The 21,474-nt window shown below is 37.8% G+C and overlaps 3 protein-coding genes across 3 annotated transcripts in view; 1 reads left to right on the top strand and 2 right to left on the bottom strand.

Moving 5' to 3' along the window:
* selenou1a (selenoprotein U 1a) overlaps window positions 1-5,016 on the bottom strand; it is a 15,542-nt gene extending 10,526 nt beyond the window's left edge. The window contains exon 1 of the mRNA XM_067421112.1: window positions 4,998-5,016. The gene's annotated coding sequence lies outside the window, so the exon portion shown is untranslated. The remainder of the gene's footprint in view (window positions 1-4,997) is intronic.
* mat1a (methionine adenosyltransferase 1A) lies at window positions 3,663-18,323 on the top strand. The gene is made up of 9 exons (XM_067421109.1): window positions 3,663-3,995; window positions 5,269-5,346; window positions 5,627-5,749; window positions 5,848-5,960; window positions 6,048-6,191; window positions 6,698-6,916; window positions 11,438-11,620; window positions 11,726-11,859; window positions 15,734-18,323. Exons 1-9 carry the CDS (start codon window positions 3,920-3,922, stop codon window positions 15,834-15,836), a joined length of 1,173 nt encoding a protein of 390 aa, XP_067277210.1. The 5' UTR covers window positions 3,663-3,919; the 3' UTR covers window positions 15,837-18,323.
* The window catches only part of zgc:154058 (Transmembrane protein 150A-like), a 43,497-nt gene continuing 39,678 nt past the window's right edge, over window positions 17,656-21,474 (bottom strand). Inside the window, 1 exon segment of the mRNA XM_067421113.1 lies at window positions 17,656-21,474. Within this exon segment, the coding sequence (XP_067277214.1) occupies window positions 21,230-21,474 (245 nt within the window). The 3' untranslated portion in view covers window positions 17,656-21,229.

Below are 21,474 nucleotides of genomic sequence, written 5' to 3'. Positions count from 1 at the left end.
TTATTTTTAAGCAAACGGAAGTACAACATAATATTTGGTCACATTTTATACTAGGTGTCTTAAACTACAATGTAGTTTAAAAACATGTATTGTTAGGTACAATGTTTTGGATGAACATACATAATCAACAATATGTACTTGACACTGCTAACCATGAACCCATAAACCTTAAATGAACCCATGTAGTTCCTTACACTCAGTACTTTTGTGGGTAAGTACACTGTAAATACATTAGAAGTGCATGTAATGTAAAATAAATCTGGTTAGGTTTAAGAGTGGGTTAAGGGTGTAATGGAAGGGTCAAAAGTGATTAAGCTGTAATTAAGTAAATATAAGTACTATGTAAAAACATGTACAGTATGTACAGATGCACTGTGATAAATGGTTCATTTAAATTTTAGACAGTTAATATAAAGTGGAACTTAATATTGTATGTATATAACCTACATAATATATTGTTTTAGGATTAAAAAACATTAATTTCCTCTCTTGCTAAAGCAGAAGCAACAATAACACCTTCACTTCCTGAGTAAAACGGAAATTATGCATGTCACCCTCACCAAATGTAATCATATTCTGGATGCTATGCGCACATAAGTTCTCATTAAAACTCTTCCTAGAATCATAAAAACATTTGTAAGGAAAGACATAGAGAAGCCTTCTTTCACTTTAAACAAGCCACAAACCAACTATACCTATGGTGCACCAGTCAACAAAGCTCTGCATTATAGAGGCCTGTATGAGTAATCCGAAGCCAAATCTGAAGTTTGCCAAAAAAGCCCTTTAGCATTGCTGGATAAGCCTCTGTGGTCGGATAACCGCAAAATAGAACTTTTTAGTAAATCTTCTTAGTCAAAATCCAACAATGCCCACAAATTAAAATGTCTAAAGGACTGTGTTTTATTCAGTGGATGGAAATACCATAAGAGAATGTGTTAGAAAGTTAAAGCTAAAACGTGGAAGAAAGTTAATCTTTCAGTTGGACAACGATCTCAAACACGAGGACAAACTAGAGTGAAATGAAAGGAAAGATGAATGTCCCTAGAATTGTCTAGTTGAAAAATTGTTAAACTAAACTAGTTGAAACAACTATTTGGAGGAATGGGTCAACATCTGGACAGTCTGTAAAACTGACACTTACCTATCCCAAAATAACATCACTGTTGTTACAGTTTGACACAGTTGTCCACAAATGTGTATCTTCAAAATGTTAGCATGTATTATAAAGGTTCCACAAGGAGTTTTTACAGTGATGCCATAGACAACTAGCCTAGAAATCTAGACGCACCCTAGCGGCAGCAAATTTAATCTGCCCGCAAGTGTCCTCTAGGAACGCTGTAGTCCTCTCAATCTGGACGGGCCAATCACATCGTGTATAGAGTCGGTGGGCGGGGCCATAATGACGACGGCCGAGTTGCGCGTGCTTCTAGTAAACACAGAAACTGGCCGCGGTGGCGGTCTTTCGAATCAGCTTTGACCGCGACTCTGGAAGACTTGGAGTTAAGCTTTTCTCTGAGAAAAGAACAAAGAACGGCACTGAAGTCATTCTTAAAAAGGGAAGACGTGTTCTGAGTTTAGCCGACCGGATAAGGTGAATGTTTAATCTATCAACAAACTCTGTTTCACCTTCGTTGCTCTGGTGTAGCGCTATCCAATTGCGTGCAGAGGGAGTTTGAAAGACAACCGTTTATCCCGCCCCTCGGATTGAGCCCTGTCTATGGTGAGTTTCCAGACCAAACATCTTGATATGGGTCTGGCTTGTCAGGCTAATAGACAACGACTTTCAGTGAACAGTTCTGAAAAGAACAAATTCATATACAAAACTTCTCCATTATAAAGAACCTTTTGTGAGGTTACATGACGTTAAAATAGAGCTCCTTTAATGTCAGTCACCTGATTTAATTTAGAGATTACCACTTTTAAAAATAAAGGTTTGTATCTGTAGTTAAGAAAACCCTTTAACAGCCATAGCACCCTTCATTTCAAATGTATAGTCTGCTAGGCTAATAGTCTGCTTGAATCAGTTTAATTATCTGATCCTTATTTGATCAAGTTTGTTTTCAGAGAAGATTGTTGGGCCATTGCTGAACCACTACCACACATCTACTCACAGCTAAAGGATCATAGTCTGATGTAGTGTGGTCTCACGTGCTCACCTGTTTCTCCATGTGTAGTTTACATGATGCGAGGAATCAATGCTACTGTTCAGAAAAAGCTTTCAGTGTTTGTTTGTTTTTAATTATTATTATTTTACAATAAATAATTTTGTAATTTAATAATAATGATTTAAAATACTTTATTGTTCAATTCCACTGGTGAAAAAAAAAAGAATGATCTGATTTTTCTCTCAGAGGTCATCGCATATGCCACATGTCCCAGGTCGAGAGTTCAACAAGAAATTGACTTTTGTCTCACCATCTCACTTCATTGACTTATTTGTTCACTCGATAATTCACCTCCATGTGAAACAGCGAATTTCTTCACTTTTATAACGTTTATGTTAAACAAACAAATCTACTCAAAAGATAGCCATCAATACATTTGTACAGCATCCAAGCAATCCACCATAATATTTCAGCCAGTTCAGTAAAGTAGGTTATTCCTGTAGGTTCCTATAGGTTTTTTTGGTCTCAAACACAAATGTTGTAGGTTTAACCCCATGCAGGGGTGCCTAAAGAACTGGAAAGTAACTAAGATCACAATCCTGCGCTGTCACCATTGTGACTTTGGCAGAAAGGCACAGGATTATTTCAGGGGAGGGCCCTGCAATTACTATACTAAAAGTTTTGTAAGAATCTGCCAATAAACTATTAACTATTAAACTTGCCTTTATCAGCCATTAACCTTATGTATAACTGCTCCTCAAGTATTTTGAAAGTAAAACATGCATCACAAAGCAGCTAAATAAAATATAGAGAGGGGGAATATTCACAATTGTTTTGATTCAGTGCATTTGACATTTTGACCTTTGATTACAGGCTTGACCCATTTCACTGCAGCATGAAAAGAGGGCTTAAAGGAGAATCTTTAGAAACTTTTAGAATCTTCAATCTAATATTGGCAGAGGGAAAATAATAATGGAAAGGGGGCATATCCTGATACATATTAATTCAAACCTAGAAGATGACAAAGACGTTACAAATTATAAGCACTGAGCAGGCAGATCAAAATTTAACAAAGATTTCCACAGCACATCTTGGAATTGTTACGTTTAACCACAAAATGGTTTTGCAATGCATCTATTACACAACCATAAAATACATTGTTTTTGCCAAGCACATGTTCTTTTCAAATGAGAGGTGTGCTGTATCATCCAATCACATCTGCAGTAGTCTTTACCACACCTCTTCAGATCTGATATTAATTGTCTTAACTTCTCCACAAAGTTTATTGTAAATCACCTTCAGATCTATTTGTAAGCACTATAGCCCTGATCCGGATTAGAAGGAAGATATGATGATGATTTCTAGCACACAAGTGTCTACTGTGTCCACTGACAACAGCAGTCCTCCCCAAAAAAAACCTTCCTATGACAGAGCTGAGCACACAAGGGGTTAATGGAGTTTCTGAAAGTTTGAATCTCCTCCCCCCAAACAACACCCCCTGGAATGGTCTGCCCCACTCGTTCACATGACACGTGTGTGTATGTGTGTATGTTTGTGCGTGAGAGAGTTAGTAAAGCCTAGTGTGTGTGTTTTCTTTCTGCCATATATAGGGGCAGACTTGCTTCGAGACAGGGTTGTGTGTTATATAGTCAGTGATCTATCAGCAAACTTCTCTTTCTTTCCTTCTATCTTTTATATCCTCGGACTATAAGCTTACTTGGCCTGCTTCTGCCACAGTTGGAGGAAAATTATTGACCCTTTGATAGATTATTTTGTCCTGTTGATTTAAAAAATCTGTTCAGTTGCTGGCAAACATGGAAGGACTGAATGACGTTCATGATGACGGATCCTTCATGTTCACCTCAGAGTCTGTGGGAGAAGGCCATCCAGGTGATTTTCAATCTTTCCCTTTTAATTTAAACTCTCAGAAATGGGCTTTTAAATGTTGTAGTATGGACTATATAACTGCTGCACTGCTTTTTGATTTGGTACATGTGTACTTGCATGGAGAAAACCCCTAAAGACATGCACCTACAGAATAATTCACCTGCCTCGACAAGTCTTCGGAGCATAACATTACTGTAGAAGTGGTAAGCTGGTTAAGCAACCGTTTTGGTGAGGCAACAGTTCAATAGGGTTCATTACCATTCTTAGTAACAATACTTCCATAGTGCCATGTGCTCAGTAGGTATTTCATTGAGTGAAAGTGTAGTAGACAAAAATAGTAAATTAGGGGTCGTGACTTTTACAGGGGGTGTTAAATTACAGCATATCACTTCATGGGAGGCTTTTCTCAGTAGCATATTTACTATGCAATTTATTTAATAATGAACTTACTTATGCAATGAATTACTTGCCATCCCATGGCTGTCTAGTATGTCAGTCATTGGCGCACCTGTATACCAACAGATTTGGCTTTGTTTTTTTTCTGCCTCATGTGGGAACTAGCCAGACCTCACATTTCTTATCAACCATACTGCAGTTCTCTCATGTCATGATACAAGGCCAAAGTGCTATTGACGGTTTCATGTGCTGCACTCCTGAAATATCAAGTCACGTCAGATGTCAAGTGTGCTTTTCCCAATATTACAAAGCTGCTTTACAGAAAACTTAATGACTCTTAATGACTCTAAATGCATAATCTCATTTAGTCTGGTTCCTCCTAGACAGATTTTGCAACAGTGCAAACTAACCTGTCTGGTTTTGAGTCTTGCTAAACATCTCCCCTCAGCACAAATTTCAGCAGATCGATCAATATGCGCGCATGTGCAAGGCACAGAAAATCTATTCCATAATGTTGCAGATTGAAGCGATCTCATAGATTTGGTTTGTTTGTCTCATATTATCACCTGAGATGTTGTTTTGGACAGTGTAGTTTCTGATGTAACTCACCTAAGCTGTTGCCTCAGCTAGCAGCCCAAATATAGACTGAGTGAATGATTCTGAAAGGAAAGGACCACTGGTATTGTCCTCCAGCCGATCAGCTGTGGTTTTGCTTTGTTGGGATTCCTCTGTCCTATAGAGTCTTGCTATAGGAGAGACATTAAAACTCTTAAACTGAAACGTGCTGGTATAACACTTAAACATACACTTGAACCTTAATCTGATAACATATAATAATCAACATAACTTTGTTTTTATAATGGTGTGATTTTGTTAATAGATAAAATCTGTGACCAAATCAGTGACGCAGTTCTTGACGCACACTTGAAGCAGGACCCGGATGCTAAAGTGGCCTGCGGTGAGTGAACCTTTTAATCACAAACAAAATAAACACGTAAAGGCTTTCTGTATAAACACGACTGTCAAAATATTCTTTGAAAGTTCATAGTCCAACAGTTGGTCACTTATCTCAACTCTTGTTCAGTTATAGAGTGACCATTTCTTGCACTCTTTCAATCCCTAAAGTTTAACGGCATTTAACATCCCCATGTTTAAATTCAAGCTAGCAATAAATCATACAGTGAAGATGTTCCTTTGTCATGGGTTGTTTGACTAATTAAGATTGTTTTAATCACCAGAGACTGTTTGTAAGACTGGTATGGTACTTCTCTGCGGTGAGATCACATCTCGTGCCAACGTGGACTACCAGAAAGTTGTGCGTGACACCATTAAACACATTGGTTACGACAATTCCGAAAAAGGTCAGCATCAATATTTTGATCATTATTGGTACTTTAGATCTTTACCAACTCATCCATCAATTTGTATACTTCCACTCTTTGCTCTTCCCTCTGTTCAGGTTTTGACTATAAAACCTGCAATGTTCTGGTGGCTCTCGAGCAGCAGTCTCCTGATATAGCGCAGGGTGTCCATGTTGACAGACATGAGGAAGATATTGGGGCTGGAGACCAGGTCCGAACACAACGGAAGTGTAAAAAATGTGTTTGAGCTCATAATTTATGATAAACACCTTCATGTTGCATTTCCGTTGTGTTTTAGGGGCTCATGTTTGGCTACGCCACTGATGAGACAGAGGAGTACATGCCGCTCACTATTGTCCTCGCTCACAAACTCAACGCCAAAATGGCAGAGCTTCGGCGGGATGGCACCATCCCATGGCTCCGCCCAGACTCAAAAACTCAGGTCAGCAATATTAGAGCGAAATATTTAGCACAAAAACGAATCTTTTTGCACACTTACAATTGCAAGTTGACATAATTATTAGAGCTACAATGTGCAGGTTCAGAGCCCCTGACTGACATTGACCATGCTATCTTATCAGTCAAATGTTCATTGAACCAGTACATTGGCCAATAGGTGTGACAGCTGTTGAGCAAGATAGTGACCATGAGGCGGCCTCTTTCAACGCTTATAAGAAAATGACCCCCAGCATGACACCCAGGGCCCCCGATCCTTACTTTTCCCAGTGGGGCAGAGGACACGGCTGTGCACCCGTCAATCTCAGGAGCATGCCAGCAACTCAAGCTGGGCAGCTCGCAGGAAGCTGAAACCTCTGGTCTATTTTAGAGTTCTGACATTTTCAGACCATACAGCAGGAAATGTCCAAAGTTTGTCACATTCCCTGTGTCGTACATGTCGATTGAAATGGTGACTTCAGATGTCTTCCTATATGTTTTCCATAACTCCAGGTCACTGTGCACTACAAGCAGGAGAATGGCGCTGTGATTCCTTTGCGTGTCCACACAGTGGTCATCTCTGTCCAACATGACGACTACATTTCACTGGAGGAGCAAAAGCGTATTCTGAAGGAGAAGGTCATCAAAGCTGTGGTGCCAGCAAAATATCTTGACGACAAGACCGTCTACCATCTGCAGCCAAGTGGGCGCTTTGTCATTGGAGGGCCTCAGGTGAGCACCTTCTGTCTTTCTATGGTTTAATATGAAGAAGTGTTGACAAAATTATAGATATTTCGATTTATATCGATACTGAAATATCTGAAATGATACCAATACTCCTTTCTACAGTATCGATACGCCGATACAAGCTGCGCTTTCCTGCTCTCCTCTCCAATTGATAGCAAGTTGAAAAGCACCCGCCTCCTCTCATTCACTCCGGTTAAATAGTGTTTGTGTGACGGGTATACATTTTGCACTGTATTGCACATAATACTACTCATCCCAGCAAATTTTGCACTCACATCTAAAGTACATACACGTACAGTAATAAAAGCGCCTCTGACATACAAGTTTTAAAATGAGCTCCTTTTCTCAGCTTATTAATGGTCAAATACACTCAAAAATAATGTCAAATGCCCATCTTGGTGAGTATTAACTTAAACACAGTCAGTATTAACATAAACAGTTCAAGACGAATGTGTAACAGGAACAGTATTTTGAATCCATGTGTGTCCGAGTGCATGTGTGTGCGAATAAATGTGGCACTCTCTATGTTGTTATGTTACTCAAACTACAAAAAGACAAATGATCAGTTACTGCTCTTGACTGATTAACTTGCATAACTTTAATGCATTCATCTGTATTTAATTTTTTGCAATGAAGATTATCCAATGATATTTTAAATTTCAGTGTTTTCAGTGTAAGATTCAGTGTCCTACCTGAATACTACTGTTAGAGCTACCTGAAAGAATAAAGCAGTCTATTTCATTTGTATCTTTATTTTATTGTATTTATTTGTTCTATTGTTAGTCAATTGTTTATTTGCCCCACTGTGTGTGTGTGTATATATATATATATATATATATATATATATATATATATATATATATATATATATATATATAAAATATATGTATATATACATATACAGTGGGGTAATTTTGTTGCAATAGCTTACACACAGCACAAGGAAGCTAGATTTCAGATGGTAAATTGAATTTAAAAAGGCAAATAAACAATTGACTAACAATAGAACAAATAAATACAATAAAATAAATATATATATATATATATATATATATATATAAAATATTTGACAGTATATGCAGCATTTTGTTCCCCGTAGTATTGAAAATGGTATCGAATACCGATACTTTTCTAGGTATCGTATCAAAGTTTTAGTTGTCCAGTATTGTGACAACTAATATGTTGTATGTACAATGCATTTTACCTCTTTCCTCACCATTGATGAAATTTTCCTGCTTTCCGTGTTTTCACTGTTATATGGTAGGTGGCACTGTTAGGCATCTTCTGAAAGAGTACAAAATCACTAAATCAAAAGACGTGAAGGAGTAGAAACAGGTGATAGCAGAGGTGGGACAAAGTCATTGTTATGCAAGTCACAAGTAAGTCTCAAGTCTTTGCCCTCGAGTCCCGAGTCAAGTCGAGTCAAAGATGAGGCAAGTCTCGAGTCGAGTCAGAAGTCAAAGCCAAAAAGTCTCAAGTCGAGTCCAAAGTCCTACCATTTTAGTTTCGAGTCACTTCAAGTCATCTTACCACAAAAATAAAAATTATACAAATTATGTATGTCTGTAAGATTTGTATTTATTTAAACCTATTTTTATACAATGACATTAAGCAAATACAGTAAAAAAACAGAAAATGTAAATTTTCACAGAAAATGCTTGTATTTCAACAGCATATTGCACTAGAACAATGCACAGCAGCTTCAGTCCTGTATTGTGTTGACCTCATATTGCAAAACTTCAACTTTCAAATAGATATAGGTCCTTTTAGCCTAAACTTAGGGCCATTATGGGAATATTGTTTAGCTTATTTTTGGTTTAATTTGGTTTACTTTAATAATTTAATTTATTCTGTTATTTTGTTTTGCTATACTTTTTATGCCTGCTTGCCATGGCAAAGCATATGACTTCAGTTTCTGGAGGGAAAGGGCTTTCTTATGACTTTTGAAGCAGTCAAAATATTCTTAATATTGCATACACTGAAACTGAAATATTATTGTATACCGTAGTGTATTATAGACAATGAATATTGACACAACAACATTGATATGAGTAAAGAGTTCAAATGCAACATGTGAGGCTATAGATTTCCTGACATCTGTTTCATATTCTTCTCAGGTATGAAGAATACCTAGAGGGGTGGGGGGCCCAAAACAAGCCCAATATTATTATATTATTTATTATCATCATCAGTATAATTTATGATTAATAATGTATCAATAAATGTGCCTGCAACATATTAAATTGAAATCTCGTGGAGTTTAAAAAGATTGGATTTTACAAAATTCTTCAAGTTGCAATAAAGACTGTGAACAGAAGAGGTTTGGAGATGGAAAAAGAGAAAAAGTGACGTGAAGGATTATGGTAACTCCAGTCGGAGTTATTGCACACATATAAGGAGCAGTGGTGAACATGCACACTATAAACCGTAAAAAGGATAAGCCCTGCATCTCAATGTGCAATCTGCCCTAAAGAGTGTTGAAAATTACTAATGTCACACTAATGCTACTATTTAGGATTATTATGCACTTTTTTTACAGTCTATGATTGGGAGTTGGTGCATAGGAAAACACTGAGAGCGCTGCAATATAGAGACATGTTTATAATAATATACATTCGAACCATACCTACTGTTATTATTAGTAGCCTATACTTTTTTATTATTTATTTTTATAATAGCCAAATAATAATAGTCATAATAAATAGCCTACATTATAAAAAAATATTTTTAAAATTAAATTAGGTGGCTTACCTCCTGTTTCCTCTCCATCTCTGTATATCTCTGCTTGTTGCATTGTTTGTAAAAAAAAATAATAATAAAATGTATTCGTCTATTTACGTCTACAAACTATCATTACATTTATAACATCACATCACATGCCTGCACGTTGAACGCAATTTTTCTTCAAAGAGGGGAAGGAGGCGGGATGTATGAGGACGAATGAATACAGCACTTGTATCGTTGCACTATGGCTATTAGCTGTGAGAAGACAGTATCAGGCAATGTATTTGGACAAAACAGCGACCATAAATGTAAAGAAACGAAGTTGCTTGTCATATTTTCCTAACAAGCAACCACATTTTTTTAAATAAGCCCAAAAAACCGCGACCCGCAACTTGAGATTTTTTGCCGCGACTCACCAAAAAAAGAAGCCCAAATAAGTCACGTGTTATACGCGGACTTGGTAGCTATGGATACTGTCGAATCAAACCAACGTGGGACTACAATGATTGGATGTCGTGACTCGTGCTGGCAGCGCGCGTGCTCTCTGCATGCATACAGGTGCAGCTTTTTTTCACTGAGAGCAGCGCGGCCGTGTGAAAGAAAAATTGCCAAAAAGTAGCAAGTCTTCTCGAGTCATAAGGCTCAAGTCCAAGTGAAGTCACAAGTCATTGATGTTAAAGTCCAAGTCGAGTTGCAAGTCTTTGTACATTTTGTCGAGTCGAGTCCAAAGTCATCAAATTCATGACTCGAGTCTGACTCGAGTCCAAGTCACATGACTCGAGTCCACACCTCTGGGTGATAGCATATGTGAGCAGATGCATATGTAAACAAATAACACGATCATCTAACCGATCATCATCAATCAATCATTAGACAGCATATAAATCAAAACTGCCTAATGTTACTGAATGAAATGTTGACCCAGGATGAGCTACAGGACTGTAAAAGCTGTGGGTATCCATCTGTTTTGATCATTGCTCTGAATCCGATCTGGGGGGTGTTCCAGAAAGCAAAGTTAACTTACCTGTCACATATACCTTAAACTCTCGGTTGATTAACCCAAATCTTGCTTACTCGAGGGATGCTGGTTCCAAAAAACGTGAGTAAGTTCGGACCCTGTTAACAACACCTAAGACGTTGTCAACAGAGCAAAAAAATACGCCGTTCTACTTCTTTCTTCTTCTTTTGTTTAATGGCGATTTACATAAACTACTTAGTGCACATCGCCACCTGAGAATTAGGATTATATTGTTCGTTTGATGCTAATTATTGAATGCAGATCCATGTGTGAGATGACAATTAAATAAATAATAAATGTATTTGAATTTAACTAACATTTTACACTGCCTTGTTATAATAGTGCTTTAGAATTAATTTATAGTATTGTATATTATACAACTGTACTTATATAACACATTTAGTTATATTAATATAAGTATATGACTTATGTAACACACATTTGAATATCTCTTGAGCAAACTAACCCTGGAACATAACCTGCTCCAGAGCAGGTTATCAGAGAGTGAGTTGCTATGGCTAATTACATACCCTGAAAGTTACCTCCGTTTTTGGATCGGAAAGTTGACTAATCTTAAAAATACCAGGTATGTCACATAAACTGCTTTCTGGAATACCCCCTTTGGATGTTGTCTTTTACACACAAAAAATGAACCTAGGCACAATCTCAGACTAGATATAAGCTTCAGTTCAGGTGAAGAGCTGAGAATTAGTCATGATTCTTTACAAAAATAATTAAATCAAAACATAATCTTTGCTTTTCAGGGAGATGCTGGTGTTACGGGCAGGAAGATTATTGTGGACACATATGGTGGATGGGGGGCTCATGGTGGTGGGGCCTTCTCTGGAAAAGACTACACCAAGGTGGACCGCTCTGCAGCCTATGCCGCACGCTGGGTGGCTAAGTCTCTGGTGAAGGCCAAACTGTGCAGAAGAGTGCTTGTTCAGGTGAGATGCCTCAACATCTCACAAGTTAAAAAAACGGTGAAAAACGATATGGTTTAAAACTGGAATGGATGAGCTGGTATTGTGAATAATGAATTTGTTCCATAGGTGTCTTATGCCATTGGAGTTGCCCACCCTCTTTCAATCTCCCTCTTCACCTACGGCTCATCGGAAAAAACAGAGAAGGAGTTGCTACACATTGTCAACAAGAACTTTGACCTCCGACCAGGTGTCATTGTTAGGTAAACAATTAATAAGATAATATGTTCTTATTTTGTTCTTCCACTTAAGGAAAGAACGAAACACTTTATGTTTTTCAGCTTTAAAAAGCAAATAGTTCAAAAGTTCAGTACTTTGTGTGGGTGGGTTAATATGGAGGCAAATAATAACATTATTTAGTTTAGGATTGACTAAAAAAAGGGGGAATAAAGGGTTATTCTCAGATATTACATTTTGAGCAATAAATGCCATGTAATCAAGGTTTGTATAAAGTGATTAAAGTGCTTGAAGTACTTAAAATTCACAACAAAAACATGAAAACATTGCATATGTATTTGCTTCAAATATTGAAAGGCAGTAAAAAAAAGTTTTTAAAAAAAAACAACACACACACATAGACATATTTTCACACTGCAGTCCATCTGATATGCCATTTCACACAGCTATGAGCGTAATAATGCTCATATATTTCCAAGTATTTGATACAGCTTTTCACCTTTTTTAGAATTTGAAAAATAATAAAGATATTGTTTGATAGGTGAGTTCTCTAATTGTAGTCCTTGGAAAAACAAAAAAGTAATGCTTAAATTCCTTGGAAGTCCTGTAATTTCATTTTAAAGTTTCTATACAAACCCAGTGTAATTGTATCCATTGTATAAATATTTAAAACATCATCTACTTTTAGTTAATAAAAAAATTACATTTTAGTTGACGAAAGAGTGCGATATTAAATCAAATGATAATTATTCATATTATTTTAAACATCAATGTTTAACAAACACAACATGTGGGAAATGTTTTTATGAAAACCTAAAGCTCTTAACATTACACTACAATTAGTACACTACTGTAATACAATATTGTGAATTTCTTACGCTTTATTAATTTACTGTTTTAATGTGTTGTAATGGAAAGGGCATAGGCTAGTAACAACATGACTTACACATTCTGACTAGCACATAATTTAGTTCAAGTTTACTTGTTTTTTCTTGCCATTTTGTGCAGATCTAAAGTTTTCATATATCTTATATATTTTTTAAACTTAAAGGGTTACTTCAGCGATCAGCATATGGCTTTCTATCAGTAGAAACCCTGGAGTATATTGTGTGTGTGAGAGTATATTGTCTCATCCTTATGCTGTAAGACTCCCTCAGCGGCTAAATCACATTATATTGAACAGACACATTCAGTTTTTAATTGTCTGTTCTCTAACTGAACTGATTTTATGAAGATAACCACAGTGGTGGGAAAATAAAAGTGATTCAGTAGCTGTGGCTTTGGGAGTGGCCTCGTAGGGCAGCGAAGCATTCTGGGAATTGTTGTCTTTCATCTCCATGAGACAAAAATACATTTTCTGTCTTTTCTCAGTATAGAAAGCACCGAATTCAAAAATAATTTCACATTTCTACTACATTAATGACCCAGTTTAAATACAGATCCATCTTCCCAGTGCTGAAGTACCCCGTTAAGGTTTACTCTGATTCTAATCCTGTTCTGTCTACATTGTGATATATATACAGTGAGGAAAATCAGTATTTGAACACCCTGCTATTTTGCATGTTCTCCCACTTAGAAATCACGGACGGGTCTGAAATTGTCATCGTAGGTGCATGTCCACTGTGAGAGACATAATCTAAAAAAATCCAGAAAGCACAATATTATGATTTTTTTAAACTACCGTATTTTCCGGACTATAAGTCGCACTTTTTTTCATAGTTTGGCTGGTCCTGCGACTTATAGTCAGGTGCGACTTATATATCAAATTTAATTCATACTGACTGACAAGAATAAACATATAGCCGCGAGAATGCGCTCTATGCTGCTCCTGTAGCCTAATATTTACTTATACACAACAACTTAGAAAGACTGAACACAAACAAAATGCTCGCATAAAGAAAATCTTATTCTGCAAAATACAAACAGCATGTAGTAAAACATGCAGCGGAGAACGATTCTCAAAGCGTTCGTCTCGCGCGGCAGAGAGTTCAAGCCTCTGTGGACTCGTTCCTTCAGCTCTGGCCATCTTGCTTACAGTCCGCAAGTAGATTTCTTTTTCTTCTTCATCACAATTAAAGTAACATCTGCTTTTCGCCAGTCCCTTACAAGTTTCTCACTCACTTCAAACTTTCTTTCTTCTGCTCGGGTTATGCAGTGAAGCGGGCACGAGCGAGTGCACGCGAGCAGGTGGTCGCATGCGCGCGCGGGTGCTCGGGTGCTCGCGTGCTCGCATGCGCGCGGCTCCAGCTCTGCCCTAATGCGACTTATAGTCCAGTGCGACTTATATATGTTTTTTTCCGCGTCATGACGCATTTTTTGACTGATGCGACTTATACTCCGGAGCGACTTATAGTCCGGAAAATACGGTATTTAGTTGTATGATACAGGTGCAAATAAGTATTTGAACATTAATGTTAATATTTGGTACAGTAGCCTTTGTTTGCAATTACAGAGGTTTGCACACACTGCAGGAGGGATTTTGGCCCACTTCTCCACACAGATCTTCTCTATATCAGTCTGTTCAGCACTCTATTCTGGCCTGTCGCTGAGAAACACGGAGTTTGAGCTCCCTCCCACGTTTCTCTATTGGGTTTAGGTCTGGAGACTGGCTAGGCCACACCAGAACCTTAATATGCTTCTTACAGAGCCACTCCTTTGTTATCCTGGCTGTGTGCTTTGGGTCATTGTCATGTTGGAAGACCCAGCGTCGACCCATCTTCAATGCTCTAACTGAGGGAAGGAGGATGTTCCCTAAAATCTTGCAAAACATGGCCCCGGTCATCCTCTCCTTAATACAGTCCAGTTGCCCTGTCCCATGGGCAGAAACCCCCCCCCCAAAGCATGATGCTACCGCCCCCTAGCTTCACAGTAGGGGTGGTGTTCCTGGGAATGTATTCATCATTCTTCTTCCTCCAAACACATTTAATGGAATTATGACCAAAAAGTTCTATTTTGGTCTCATCTGACCACATGACTTTCATCCATGACTCCTCTGGATCATCCAAATGGTCATTGGCAAACTTAAGACGGGCCGGGACATGTGCTGGTTTAAGCAGGGAAACTTTCCGTGCCATGCATGATTTCAAACCACAACGTATTAGTGTATTACCGACAGTAACCTTGGAAATGGTGGTCCCAGCTCTTTTCAGGTCATTGACCAGCTCCTCCTGTGTAGTTCTGGGCAGATTTCTCACCTTTCTTAGGATCACTGAGACCCCACGAGGTGAGATCTTGCATGGCAATTTCCCCGTAGCCCTTTCAAGACTTGTGGAGGAGTACAATTTTGTCTCTAGTGTCTTTGGACAGCTCTTTGGTCTTGGCCATGTTTGTAGTTGGATTCTTACTGATTGTATGGGGTGGACAGGTGTCTTTATGCAGCTAACGACCTCAAACAGGTGCATCTCATTTAGGATAATAAATGGAGTGGGGGTTTACATTTTGAAGAGAGACTATCAGGTCTTTGATGGTCAGAATTCTAGCTGATAGACAGGTGTTCAAATACTTATTTGCTGCGGTATCATACAAATAAATAGTTAGAAAATCATATATTGTGATTTCTGGATTTTTTAAAATTTAGATTATGTTTCTCCCAGTGGACATGCACTTACGATGACAATTTCAGACCCCTCCATGATTTCCAAGTGGGAGAACTTGCAAAATAGCAGGGTGTTTAAATAGTTATTTTCCTCACTGTATAAAGCATGGCATTTCCCAATATTTCCTCCAGAGGGAGTACTGCTACCATCGATGTAGCCTATTCTGTAGCAGTACTACTTTATATTAAGTGTCTCTTCATTCAAATTAATTAAATTCCATGTGCAATTTTAGTGAAATATTGAATAAGTACTCTTGCATTTTTGCTGTTTGGTGAAAAGCTAAATAACTTTTTTCCACTTACAGGGACCTGAACCTGAAGAGGCCGTTCTACCAGAGCACCGCCTGCTACGGTCATTTCGGCCGATCGGATTTCCCCTGGGAGATGGCCAAGAATCTTAAGGTTTAAAAAGAGAGGAGTGCAAGCCCTACCTTCAGTCATTCAGTCGCTCTTTCCTTCCGTGCTCCTCTCCCAGCTGATTTTGGTTCTCCTATGGCATACACTACATTTCCGATTAGATGAATATACTGTAAATGTCATGACTGAGAAATTAAATCCAGTCTTTTATTTAGAAGTCTGTCAGGAAAAAAAGATCCCTCACCACATCAACACCCATGACAATTAATCATTCCTTAACGCTGAATTGTATCATTTTAAGGTTGGCGTATAGAGACAACTTTATGTAATCAGTTAGGCTACCTGAAAAATATAAATACTGTGACTCATCTGTGATGCTATCAAAACATTACTCCACTCTTTTGTACACTCTCAGAAAATGTTACCTTAGTTGTAAAACAGCTTTTTACTGGGGCAGTGTACCCTTAAAAGACATTGGTGTACCTTTCTTATCCTAAAAGGTGCATATTATTACCTTAGAGTAGCAATACCGTTTAAGGGTATAACGTTTGAAAGTTGTCTTTTTAAAGGAACTGTATGTAAGAAATGTATTTCAATTAATCTTAAAATGGCCCTGATATGTCACTAGACATTAAGAAATCATTTTAATTTCAAATACTTTTATTAATGACAACAGTAGTCCAGCCAGGATATTGTCATTTAAAAATTGTTGTTGCAGCCCTCAACTGATGTTGATGTTGACATGTTGTGTTTTGGCTTGAAGCTCCACCCTCCACCTATCTACCAATCATAAAGTCAGTAGTGTTTGGGCATCCGGTTTACCAGCTCTGCTCTAGTTACCACAGCTGCAGATCTACAAACGCTCCTGCAGCCTATCTGGCAACCTCGAGTCAGGGGGGAGGGGGAGGGGGAGAGGGGATACACCTGCAGTACCAGTTTTGACCAAAATCTTACATACACTTGCTTTGAGGGTAGGCTACTGCTCCAGTGACATGCTGCACATTGTTTCTGAGAGTGTATGTTTCCACCTAAAGTTGTGAATTTACTCCCCAATATTTTGATTTTGGACTGCAGTACCTATTTCAACCACTCGCTGTCAATTTTACATACTGCACTTTTAACTGGAAAATCACATAAAACATCTCTGTGAATATGTGTAGATGTGTTTTGGCCGTTAATTTACATGACAACAGCGTTTTGGGGACCTGAAAATGCAAGCTTTTAAAAATGTGATTCAAAATACACGTTTTTGAAAAAGATACTGTAACCTTGTCTCCGTGTAACTTAAAAAACAGGACATTTTGAAAACGGAAGTCATGCGCGTGTGTATTATATGTTTATTTCGTTGTATACAATTTACATCACCATACTGGCCAGGCAGTAGAATACCGCCTTTTTGGTTGTTTTCGCGGACCCATGTGAACAGGGATGGTTTTGACAACGTTGTCGCCTGTACGTTAAAAACGCAAAAGAACAACTTTTCCATTTTTAGTAGCTATCGTTTTCATGTAAATTTACCCTACCTTGTGCCTCAGACAAAACACAATCTTGAGTTCGGAAGCAGATTCTTGGAGGTATTAATTACTTTAATTACCATTTTGATGACAGACTTTGTTTCTATCAGTAATTTAAGTCACTTCTTTAAAAAAATGATGTTTAAGAATCATCGGATCTCATCCATCCAAACATACCTCTCCAGTATTTCACATCAGGCATCAGGGGATTTATTCGTTAAACGTGTTTCCGTCGTAGCTTATGCGCATGTCTTATTATCAATTGAGCGCATGTTTTTATGCACATTTTTTTAGAATTTGTGCGCTTGGCGTTTCTATCCAGCGTTTTAAAAAAAAAAATTTTTTTTTTTTTTGCAGCAGCATCCCGAAATTCGCATTAAAACAGCTATATGTGAATATAGCTACTGGCTCAACTAGACTTTTTTTCCAGCTTTATATATCAAATCGTTTTTCAGTGTTTTCTTCTCTGTCTTGAGCCATCTCATATCTTTCTTCATAGTGGGTGTAAACTGCTAGAGTTGTGAGGAGACATGGAATTGTGGACCATTGCAAGCTTTAGGCTTTTTACATGTTCTGCGATCTGAGAATCATATTCCTCTCATCATGTACTTACAGTCTTAAAAGGGTCTAATTTTTGTGCCTTTTTCTTGCATCATAAGAGGATTTGCTTTTTATGCTTCCTTTTTGACTTCATCTCATTGTTGGATAATGGCAGGGGGATATTAATATGAGAATATTGTTGTTTACATGTACAGATCCTGTGCTGGTCTTACATTGATTGTCACCACTGGAGAGTGAGCATGTGTACTTCGGTTATGAACAAAGCCAGATTATGTTGCACACTTGAGATGTGTGTGTGGAAGCCACTGTAATCTCATTTGTTCAACAGAGGCATTAATCCTTAACACTGTAAACCATCTTATTATTACAGTTTTCTTTCAGATTTTTAGCGTGTGTCTTTAAGATTGAACTTTAAAATCTGACATGTAAATAATTGTGAATAATTAAAGTGTGGAAAATTCTTTATATTTGTCCAGTGTCAGTACATGGACGTCTTTGAACAACGATTCACTAATTTATTGGTTGCTATTATGTTGCACATTGAAGTTTAACATGCACAAAGAATGTGTTTACTATAGCATATATACAGTTTTGTAATAGGTCACCAAAATTATAAGCAAAGCACCTGACAAGTCAAACAAAAACCAAATTCAATGTTTGAGCGAACCCAAAGGCCATGGTGAGTGGTGACTAATAAACACTAACAGGAATTGTGTGACACTGTCATGACTTAAGCAAAGTTCATTGCTCATTGACAGAGAGAGAGAAAATGAGAGTAATGTTTGATTCTGCTTTATTTCCATACACTTTAAGGCAAATTTACAGCACAATCAAACTCATTCTGCCAAAAAACAAAACATTTCTCTGATGTGTGAGCCAATCTTTGGTTGAAACAAAGGCACATAAGGTTTTTTTTTCTTTCTTTTGCAGCATGTCATTAAATTCTGATATATGGCATAGTCTTATTGAATGTAGACAGCAGGTTTGCAGCAGTACGCTTTTTAAGCAAACTAATAGATAATACATGGAAAAACAAGTCTAGGCAAAAGATAACACAGAAAATTAACACTTGAACCTTTTTAATTGAACAGTCTAAAATGACAATTCTATAATTTTCTCTTTCCTGTGGAATGTTTTTTCTTCTTTTTTTTTTCTTTCTTGTTACTTCAAAAATTCAGTTCAAGTAAGCTCTTAAAAGCACAAAAAAGTGTTCTGTAGTGTGACCTGTGTGCTATATTCCATGTCTTCTAAAGCCTTATAAAACGGGAGGGGAAATTAAATTAAAGTCATTATTCACAGAAAATCTTCCCCTATTCTGCATCACTCAAATCTCATTTGATGGCACTCAAGGAATGTTGCATCATAACGGCATTTTTGATTTTGAATGCTGATGCAAATTAGATTTCACAGCTTCAGCAAAGAAGAAGATTAACAGTGAAATAACTTCAAATTCACCAAGATTGCAATTGTATGGCTTCAGAAGGCTTTAAATACACCAAATAAGTCTTTTGAGCTACTTGGTTGTCCTACTGTGAATTTTCACAGTGTGGAATCGAGCTACGTAAGGATTCTTCAAATTTCTTTTGACTTCCATGGAAAATAATTATAGTCCTTTAAGCAATATATTTCTGAGGTACATCGGATAAAGGTTTAATCATCAAATTAAACCAAAGGATTGGGTTAACTCTGAAATAAAGAACACTATTTGATGGAAATGCTCCAAACAAGTAACTGACACGGTAACATTTTTACTCATATTTGGTTGATCAACGCAGTCTTGAACACAGCGGGAACATTTGTGACAAGAGACAGATCTGAAATTCCTGAGCGTGGAGAATTATTGAGCTGAAATGACACGAAAGATGTTTTCCGGATGGCACTAGTAGCATAAGATGGTGATAAGCGCGTGGCTCTTATCCTGACCGATTAAATGACAAAACTCTGTTGATAATGATTAAGGAACCATTATGCTTTTTTGTCATGCTGGTAGTATGAAAACTTTTGACCAATGTAAACCAAGCTTCATCTGTTCCCCCAAAAAACAAAACAATTATGATCTTGCAGTCCTGCTGCATGTCATTTTGTCTGCAAACACAGCTCACACGGAACTACTGTACATCTGTGAACACATAAACCAGTCATTCTTTACCTTAAAGCTCTGAGAAAACTCAGTCTTTCATTTAGCAGACATGTCCTTGTAACAAAAACCTTAAATCAACACAATTCCACAGTGGCAGAGAAAGGGAACCTTATGAACACACAGACCAAGACGAACTAGTGCTCTTCTCAATCACATTTGGTCACAATGTACAGCAATACCCATTGCTTCTAACATGACTTCTAGAATGGCACCAATTACTGGCGACTTAATTTGATAAGCTTATGCGCCTGTTTTGCGAGAGGTTTTTGCTGATCTCGTTCAGCTTAACCGTTTATACAGTCACATGAAAAAGAAAGGAAACCCTATTGAATTTCATGGTTTTCAGTATTAGGACTTCATTAAACAGTCATCTGGTCCTTGGCAAGTCCTAAAATTTCTAAAAATAAGTTTTTCCAGATTTTAAGACCTTCCAAGGACCAGATGATTTTAGTGACGTCCTGATACGGAAAACCATTCAATAGGGTGTCCTTTCTTTTTCACCTAACTGTAGCTGTTAGCATAAACTTTTGCTGCATATGAAAAAATACATGCCTCACATATACAATGCAGTTTTCTGATGCTATGCACGGCCATAGACATACAGGTCTATTAAATATCTGTATTTGGTTTTCAGTATAAGGCACGCTGGTAATGACAATCTCCTGAACCAGACGTTTCAGACAGCATATGGTGATTAAGGCAAAATGAAACACCATGATCAGTTAACAGACAGCATACATGGATTTAACCATCTCTGCCTTTGAAAACAACTAAAGGCACAGAAAACATCAGCATTTTTGGATTGCAATGTCTGGAATTGACACAATAACCTTTGTTTTGAGGCACCATGTTAAAATGCTTGCAGAAGGCTTTGGTTTAGTTTACTACAGCATTGATGTAGAGTTCCTCTGGTTTCACCAATGGATGTTGATAGTTTAGCCAACTAGCAGTCTGTAGTTCCTTTATCCAAGTTACACAGAAACTTAAAATAATGGAAACTCCAACACATCCAGGCAATGAACTTTGTTTTTCCCAGCATGGAAGCCGTTGGATTCAAAAGGTCCCCAGAGAGTGAAGACGTCTCCAAAAAATGTGCAAAATTTAAGGTGGATTTTTTTTTGGGCAAAGTAAGCCGGTTGTTACAAGAGCCAGGTCGAGTTTCTGTTTCTGTCCTCCTGCAGTTGTAGTGTTTTTTTATTTTTAGCATTGAGAGAGGCAGGACACTGAAGCTACAGTATAGAAAGGCTCTCAGGCTGGTGCTGACTGGCTCCACCGAGAGACTCCATTTTGTGGTCTCGGCTTGCAGACCGTAGCGATTGCCCTCGGGCCAGCACCATCATTGTGTCACTAGATATTCCAGCAAATTCAAAAGCGAATGTCCCATAAAACAGCATGATAATGACACAGAAGACCCACTCGAAAATGGCGGATGCATGTTGCAGGACAAAACTTTCCTGGACAAAAAACACCCCGC

The sequence above is a fragment of the Pseudorasbora parva genome, chromosome 17, assembly GCF_024679245.1.
Source record: "Pseudorasbora parva isolate DD20220531a chromosome 17, ASM2467924v1, whole genome shotgun sequence".
Classification (NCBI taxonomy): domain Eukaryota; kingdom Metazoa; phylum Chordata; class Actinopteri; order Cypriniformes; family Gobionidae; genus Pseudorasbora; species Pseudorasbora parva.
The sequence above is the reverse complement of the archived record's forward strand: the minus strand, read 5'-3'. Positions and strand labels throughout refer to the sequence as shown.

Bases quoted from the DNA above. Each gene is read 5' to 3' on its own strand.
- mat1a (XM_067421109.1), top strand. From the start codon at position 3,920: ATGGAAGGACTGAATGACGTTCATGATGACGGATCCTTCATGTTCACC. The intron at 5,347-5,626 runs GTGAGTGAACCT...TTTAATCACCAG, and splicing joins GGATGCTAAAGTGGCCTGCG to AGACTGTTTGTAAGACTGGT. The intron at 11,621-11,725 runs GTGAGATGCCTC...TTTGTTCCATAG, and splicing joins GCAGAAGAGTGCTTGTTCAG to GTGTCTTATGCCATTGGAGT.